Consider the following 8,679-nt stretch of genomic DNA (forward strand, 5'->3'; position numbering starts at 1 on the left):
AACTAAATTATTTTTATCATTCAACTTTAGTAATATAAGCAACTTGCATTTTATGCATGTGTAATAAAACTAGTAAAGTATAATATGTCATTAGGTCTATTTGAAAGGAGCCTGACCAATTAGCTCTCCCATAATCCCATTACTTAGTTGATTTGTGCATGACTAGCCATATGGGAGAGAAGGATTTTTTTTTTTTAATAATTTCATTATATTAAAATTTTAAAAACAACCTAAATTTTAATTTTAGAATAATGAGCAATTTTTTATTTAAAATTGTTATCCATAAAATTAAATATTATTTAATAACTAAAATTTTAATTATTATTTTAGCATAATATTTTAAAATAAGAGATCGAATAAAAGAAAGAAATTTTGTAAAAATTAATTATAAATATCTTGTAAAAAAATCTTATAAATGTTATAAAAAATTCAAGAAAAAGGATATTACTTATATAATGATGATAGATGTTGAGTCTTGGAATATTCGTGGCTGTTGAGAAATATAAATTTTAGCGTTCTAGTTTTGTACAAAGATCTAGCATACAAACAAATAAATAATAAAGGTTTAGTAATCACAAGGGACACGAGAGTTTTTACGTGTAAGCCCTTAAAAGGGGGAAAACTATAGGGCCTTATCCAATTTAAATGAATCCACTAGTGTTTGTAGTGGATTACAAATAAAGCCCTTCTTTGGGGGGAAAACCTTTGGCTTGATGTAGCAAATATACATCATATGGGAGTTGGAAGAATCAATGTTGACAAGTTATTTTGGTCGGCAAGATCATAGTCAACGAGCGATGTAGGTTTGGAGGATTGTAGTCATTCGACAGTGGTTGGAAGAACCGTAGTCAGACGATAGAGATCAAAAAGATCATAGTCAGGTGACGTTGGTTGGAAGGATCGTAGTTGGTGGGAAATAGAAGTCGGAAAGACAGTATGTTGACGATGGTCGAAAAGACCATAGTCGGATGACGGTTGTCAGTAGGATCATAGTATGCATGCGGGTGATGAAGGTCAGGAAGACCGAGTTGGGTGACGATGTTTAAAAGGACCATAATTGGTGGGCAACGGAGGTCAGAAATACCACATTCGGGTGATGGTTGTTAGAAGGGTTGTATTTGGTGGGCAACATAGGATGGAAATATCGTAGCATGTGAAGGTGGTCGGAATGACCATAGTTCACCGGTGACATAGGTAAAAAAGACAATAGTTTGGAGATGACAGTTGGAAGGATCATAGTCGACGAGCGACGGAGGTCGAAAAGGTTGTAAACGAGTGACAGTCGTTGGAAGGATCGTAATCCACTAACAATGGAGGTTAAAAAGATCATAGTTAGTGATGGTAGTCAGAAGAACCATAATCGGGCGACATAAGTTAGAAAGACAATAGTTAGGTGACGGTGGTTAGAAGAACCTTAGTCGGGTGATGGTGGTCAGAAGAACCATAGTCGAGGGGCAACAAAGGTCGAAAATATCGTAATTGGGTGATGGTGGTTTGAATGATCATAGTGAATAGACAGCGAAGGTTGTAAAGATTGTAGCCAGGTGACGGTGGTCGCAAGGACCATATTCGATACACAATCAATACCAATTAATACACATTAAAGTTATCTTGATAGTGTATTAAAGAAATTGTATCTTACAAGTTTAATTCTTAATGCACATTCGATACATAGTCGGCTCACAATCAATAACCAATTAATAAGTAATCAATAGCAGCTAATACACGGTTAATACAAAGCCAATATGCAGTTTATACAATTAAAAAAAAAAAGAAACACAAAAAAGATAAAAAATAACTAATATACAATGCATGAAATCTGTGTAACCTAATTTTTAAAAAATAAAATACAAAGTTGATACACTCTCGATATACACTCAATTCCTAATCAATACACGCTGTACAATTTCATATGTTTAAAATTTTACATGAAGGTTTACATTTGTCTACTTGCATTGTCGCGAATGTCCTAACTTGTACGCCAAACTGACTGCCTTTTGCACTTTTTTTAATAGCGCGACAAAAGAGCTTTTGTTTGTTAAACAAGGTGGGTCATGACATCATAAAAAATGCGACAAGCAAATACCCTAAAACCTAAAAATCATAAACATAAACTCTAAAATCTATTTTGAGAGAAACTCCAAAAAAGTATCTCTTTGAAGATGAATTGAACGAGAATAATAGACTAAACTCGATGGAACTTAACGAGTTAGCAGAGCCTCTGAATGCCAAAGATGAAAATTGAAAAGTGGATGGTGAACCAACTCCAATGCTAAAGATGAAAAGTAAACCAACTTCACAACTTTTGATCGGTCGCAAATTCAAAATTTTAACCTCTAAACCGGGTCGAATTGGTGGGCTCGTAAGAGAAAAATATAATAATAAGTGATATATGTCACAAAAAATCGCCTTGATCATGCACGAATCTCGAGGCATATTCAAGTTGGAAACTTTCAAAATTAAATTTGGGATAATCTGAATTCCAATTTCAGCAAACTTATAATCAAACTGAACATCTCAAAGAAACTGAACACTCGGCCGTCAGACTTCTACACGGCCACCGACCACCACCAAACTTCAGCCCGCCGCCGATCGCCGCTGGACCTTAGCCCAACTTTTATCGGATCATTCCTTGCAGCTGAACTTCCGCATAGGCGCTGTCAGACTTCCGCCCGACCATCACTAGACTTTTGTCTAACTCTCCAAACTACTATAATTTGACCGCCTCTAAATCTAGGGACGGATCAACCCTTGTAATTTACTCAAGTTTTGTGGAATATTTTCACCTGGGCGAGGCCATGTGATTTTTTCTTCTTCGGGTTTTCTATATAAAAAAGATAAGATGTTTTACTTCTTTTTTTATGTTTGTGTGTTTGATGTTCGTCCATCGTTTAGACGAAAAATTTACTGACTCAACCGCCATGAGTCTTCTAGCCTGCAACAATAAGAAATTTATTTTAAAAATCACCCATGAACTAGATCGGTGGGCTGACAAGAGCAAAATACGATATGAAATCTATCTATGACAAAACTCTCCTTGGCCTATTGGTTGAGAGCTTTGGCTTCCAACTAAGAGGTTCAGGGTTCGAGTCTATGTGTATGCATTGAGTGTGTGTGTTTGCCTTAAATGGCCTAAATGTCCCAAAAAAAAAAAAAATCTATCTGTGTAATTCATGTATTTAAACCACATGTCATGATTTCATTGTAATCTGAATGGAGAGCTACATCCGCACTCTGTACCTAATAATTTCTGATTTCTCCCAATCATCACAGCAGAAATAATATGAAAAGCGGTGAATTACTCCCGCCGACTAATTGGCTACAAGACCGCCAAATTATATTCAACGACACGACACAACTCTCCTTGGCCTATTGGTTGAGAGCTTAGGCTCCCAACTAAGAGGTCCAGGGTTCGAGTCTATGTGTATGTGTTGTGTGTGTGAGTTTGCCGTAACGGCCTAAATGTCTCAAAAAAAAAAAAATATTCAACGACACCTGTCACGAAGCCCTCAGGAAACTGTTTGTCGCCTGCGACGGGCAAAGACATGAGACCGTTTCAATTTGGTCTTTACCCCTGTCCAAGAAAACGAATTATTCGCTATATAAAAGTTTATATTCGTAACATTGAATTTGAAAGACATAATTTATTTTTAAAAAAAGTCATAATTTTCATATGTTGCGTCTGTCCTTTACACAACTCGTTGGAAATCGGTTTCAATATTGCAGGCGGAATTAGAATTTTATTGCATACGACTTAATTGGTCTTAGTCAAATTCTAACAGAAAAATAAATTTTTATTGATATAATATTTACTAAAACTTTATATCAATTATATGGTATTTTTGTTATTTATTTTTAAAAATATAATATAGTGAGATATATTAAAAATTATTAATAAGAGTCTCATTGAAGTAAATTAAATGAATTAAGAAACAGAATGGAATACTTTTGCAAAATTTTTATTTGAATAAATCTCAAAATTTTTAAATTAAAAAAAATCATAAAATAATTAAAGTATAAAATACATTTAATAAATTTTGAATTAATGAATATCAAATTTTAATTAGAATAGCGTGGCGATGTTTTTAATAATTTGCACAGCTTCTATAACTGGAAATGCTTCCTTTCTAGAAATGCAACGTCAGAGTTAGCGAGCCTACCCGAGAGAAAAAGGACGATACATTTCTGTAATTAAGTTGTATATGAAGGGCGGATTCCGTCAACAACTTTCTAATGCGCCCACTGGTCTCATTTTAATTAAAATACCCTTCAGTGTTACTACCCACGGACTTCCTCTTATTTACCGTTTCCGCCATCGCCTCAAGCCCTAATTCGTTCATAAATAGCAGGCCAGAGGCAAGCTAGGTTTGCAAAATTGGAGTGCCGCACACCTCTCTTCTTTACGAATAAGAACCCGGCGTCTAGGATTCTTCTCTCTCGGAACATCTACTTACAAAATGTCCGCATCATCTAAATCCAGATCAAGCGCGCCGGTGCTTCCGATGACAAGCGGCTTCCAGCAATCGATGTCTCTCTCTGATCGTTTCTATACGCCGGCTTTCTCTTTGCCGGAAATGTCCTCCTCCTCTTCGTCCTTATCTGCCCAATCGTCCAACTTCTATCCCCGCTCCACTTCCCCCACTCGCGTAAGCCTCATCGGATCGTCACAACCGTCCCCCTCCGTCCGCTTCGCCATTGACCGACCAACTTCACCTGGCCGTTCAATGTCAGCCATCACGAGCCGTGATCCTATTGTTCGCCCTCCTATATCTTCCTCAGTCCGACGCAAGACCTGCATGTGCTCGCCGACCACTCACCCGGGATCCTTCCGCTGCAGCCTCCATAAGGGTCTCAGTAATCAACAAACTGCGGCATCAGTATCGTCGCCGTCCAATCGGCTCAATGCCCGTCGATCGGCGATGACAAACTCGCTTGTTCGGATCGGGACAGTTGAGGGCGAGTTGGTCAGAAGGGCCCTCACTGCGCTAATCCGCCCTTCATCGCATCATCAACGACGGAGAGCAGACTTCCAGCCCAGGCAAAGTCGGCTTTCCAAGATGTCCAAGGCCGACGATCTATGATCGTCGAAGGAAAGGGTTGAAGTTCTCGAAGCAGGTTTGTTGTTATGATACCCAAAATACACAAACCCTTCATCTCCACCCTTCACTGCCGGCGGCGTATCTTCTGATCGGAGTCTTCGATTTTGTTTCCTTTACCGATTTCTTTTATTGTAATGAGAAATCCAGAGGAGGTAAGCAGCAGTAAGGCGGAAATGATCAAATCCGTCATATATTGCACATAATGCTCTATCCTAGTCAGCGATGGCTAGGAAATCAGATTTGCAGAAATGAGAACTGGACACAGTGGACGCCATCTAATTAAATTGGTAAATCTGATAGAAATTAACATTGTTGCCAAGATCATGAAAATTGAATCCGTCAAATCAAACTACGCTTAATCCGCATTCAAACTTTCTAGGAAAAAGAATGGACACAATAACTTGACTGATTAATTAACATTGATAAATTAATTCCTGATTGATCCGATCTAAAATTTTCGGTAAATGATTCAACGGTCTGACTAAGCCTCGTTCTCTCTCCATTGCAGCCGTGATACGAGTCTGCAGAATCGCAATAAGATTTATTCGTCGACGTTTCCTCCGGCGTCGGTTTCGTCGTCGTCGCTCAATTCGAGTCCGTAGTAGTTACGTTCCGGTCATCTTCCCCGACGAGGTAGGGGAAGGTTATTATTATTTTTCTTATTTTGCTTTTATTTTTTTTTATTAATTGATTGATCTGACTTAAGAGTTTTTTATTGAACAGGTGTATGCAGCTTTGGTAAGTTCTTGCTGATTGGGAACTCGCGTCAACAAACTAATTCGTATTTTCTTAAATTGATGGTTAAATTAACTATGCCTTTATTAACAAAAAAATCGGATTCCTCTGTTTCTTCAGATCCGAGAGAACAGAGGCGTGAAAGCCGTTGAACTTTTGGATCCCTAAAAAAATACGTTTCAGACGATAATTTTTTTAAAAATATTATTTTACATATTAAGTATTATATAATAAATTTGAAAATATATATGATTTTATTATTATATTGTTATACGGTAATTTTTTTAAAAGTAAAATTAATATGTTGTTTTTTTTTTTATGGAACGAAAACTTAAAACTATTAATTTTTATTTTACTATATTTTTGATGGATTTGCTGGATATAAATTTTTAATGATAACTTTTAAGGAGATTTTTTTTTAATGCATGAATATTTTATTATGTTTGGAATGGAAACTGTTTTAGAAAGGGCAAATGAAGGATTTTTGAATCAAAATTTCTGTTAGTATGTTGATTTTCGAAAATCTTTGTTTAAAAATAAATTCAGAAAAATTTTATTAGGTTTGAGTTGCGTAAACTATCTTAATGTTAGATTAAATAAGCATATTATGCACCCGTAATGTCTTCTATCAGTATTATTAAACGGCATGTGTTTCTGTTTGATTTAATATAAGTAAAATTTCAGACAGATGGCCACATGGTTGTGATTTATCTGAATTTAGCTCTTCTTTGAAAGGGGTATATGTTTTGAGAGATTGTGAAATTGGAAAATTTTGATTTAATATAATTTTATACAAAGTAATTTTTCCATATTAGATTGTTAATTTGTCCAATCATAAATAATGAGCACTGAATAAATAGGGAAAATGAGTACAAAATTTCATCATTTCAAAGAAATTTCTTTTCAATGTAACCAAATAAAAAAAAAAAAACATTTAAAAAAATCTGATGGCTTGGGATGCGGCTAAATGATTAGTAGATATCTTCCTTGTTGTTATGTGGGTGCTCATCATAGAAGAAGGAATGTACTGATTGATTATAGAGATTAGACGAAGTGGATTTTTCACGAATTATCTTTCTTTCTAAATTCTCTCTCTATTTCTTAATTGGGGCCACATTTTTCTCTTCAAAGTTGGTAATTGGATTTCTTATAAAGCAGTTTTTTAAGAGATTCATTGGGGTGCAATCTGTCTCTCCCCTTCTTTTTTTTTTTTGGCATGATTCATTGCTCTGCCAGGGTCTTTATATTTTTCATGAACGGCTTTGAATTTGATATTACTAACACCCCAAGTGATGTTGAAAGCTGCATTTTATAATTGTCTAACATTTTCTTTTTTAACTTAGGCAATGGCCTTAATTTTGAAACTTCTTATCTATAGATTTTATGTATTATGTGTGTTGAATCGAAATAGGGGCTCACCTCTTCCTCCAGTTGTTGAAGCTCTTCGAATCACCCTCTGCCTCCTATCCAACAGGGGAAATTATTGGGTTCGGACACCGCATGTGTTCGGAGCCAAATGAAAATGCGTCACATCATCTACTACTTGGTATTGGGCTCGGTACTGACACTACTAGAAAGTTGAATTTTTCGCACCAGTTATTAGTAGTGGTTTAAGAACCGCTTCTAAAAATGTCTTTTTGCACCGGTTTTAACTGATGCAAATACCTCATTTAACCCCGCTAGCCTCTGCCCAAAGCTCTAATTCGCGCGAACTAAACTCTGCCCAAAGCCCTAATTCGCGCGAACTAAACTCTTTGTGATCGTCTCGTCGATCTTCTCTCCTTCCTGCACGCTGGAGCATTCGAGTTTTCTTCTCCTACCTGCGCGCGACTCAAGCGAACCATTCGAGGGTTCGTATCCAATCCCTCTTCTCCTTCCTGCACGCGACTCAAGCGGATCAGGTAACGGAGTCGAAGAGGATCAAACCGCACATCCCGTTCGCATTTTGCTCGGTATTCTCCTCACGCTACGACCCATCCGGCTGGCTTCATTGTGAGTCTCCTCTACTTCTTCCTCTTCTTCTTCTTCTCATTCTTCTACTTATTTTGTTAATGTAATCCCTAAAATCAAGAAGGATCAACATTCAACAAAATGGATGGTTCACAAATTATGTTAATGGAGGAAGATGAAATCAAAACTGCTTTTTCTCTTTATATTCATTTTTTTAAACCTTTTTCTGGAGACTAAAGTCCTAAGATTGCTCTTGGCGGCCATTTTGGCATTGTTGTTTTGCCTATAATTAATGATGCATTGCCGGACAACATGTTTTTCTCCATCATTTTTTTGCTTGATGATCCATGTGCTGTTTTTGTTATGAATAATTCATTTATTCTTAATTGTGAATAATTATGTTGAGCTAGTTGCTTTACCTTTGCTCCTAGTTCTTGCATAAATCACCATGTTATGGTTAAAGTAAGTTTTATCCTACCATGGGTGGTTTACAAATATAGATATACTAGTGGTTAGTTGTTATGCATGGGTTTATCCTATTGGTGGAATATATTTCCAACTTTTAGATGACACTGATTTATTAATTTAATCTTTGAGATGCTTATGGGGATTTGGAGAGTTATAAGGGGTAATGTTATGATTTGGTTCGATAGAATTTTTTACATTGGATTTTTTTTTTCTGCAAATAAATTACCCTGTTTCCTACAACAATCACATAGAGTGATTCTTTTCTATACTTTAGAGTTTGTACATGCAAGTGTTTACTTTTTATCCATTAATAATTCTGATTTATAGGCTTTCATGTTTCATTCTATAGTTATATGGAAATGATTTAACTGTAAGTGGATGTTGCCATCGGTCTGAGGTAGCAATAGTAATGGAGAGTTTAGGGTTT

General features: G+C 36.2%; 1 protein-coding gene across 4 annotated transcripts; it reads left to right on the plus strand.

Annotated features, from left to right (window-relative positions):
- The first annotated feature begins 4,339 nt into the window (after positions 1 to 4,339).
- On the plus strand, positions 4,340 to 7,549 carry LOC110100351. 4 transcript variants are annotated; one of them, XM_028692933.1, is made up of 4 exons: positions 4,340 to 5,115; positions 5,247 to 5,386; positions 5,608 to 5,732; positions 5,823 to 6,106. In XM_028692933.1, exon 1 carries the CDS (start codon positions 4,458 to 4,460, stop codon positions 5,079 to 5,081), a length of 624 nt encoding a protein of 207 aa, XP_028548766.1. In that variant the 5' UTR covers positions 4,340 to 4,457; the 3' UTR covers positions 5,082 to 5,115; positions 5,247 to 5,386; positions 5,608 to 5,732; positions 5,823 to 6,106. The 4 variants fall into 4 exon arrangements, with proteins under 4 accessions (XP_028548766.1, XP_020683470.1, XP_028548767.1 ...); XM_020827811.2 differs by adding an exon at positions 7,246 to 7,549 and having other exon boundaries at positions 4,341 to 5,386; positions 5,823 to 5,837; XM_028692934.1 differs by adding an exon at positions 7,309 to 7,549 and having other exon boundaries at positions 4,341 to 5,386; positions 5,823 to 5,837.
- The last annotated feature ends 1,130 nt before the right edge of the window (positions 7,550 to 8,679 follow it).

Source organism: Dendrobium catenatum, unplaced genomic scaffold, assembly GCF_001605985.2.
Source record: "Dendrobium catenatum unplaced genomic scaffold, ASM160598v2 fragScaff_scaffold_188, whole genome shotgun sequence".
Classification (NCBI taxonomy): Eukaryota; Viridiplantae; Streptophyta; class Magnoliopsida; order Asparagales; family Orchidaceae; genus Dendrobium; species Dendrobium catenatum.

What these genes read in the sequence shown, in the direction of transcription:
- LOC110100351 (XM_028692933.1), top strand. Translation starts at nt 4,458, where the DNA reads ATGTCCGCATCATCTAAATCCAGATCAAGCGCGCCGGTGCTTCCGATG.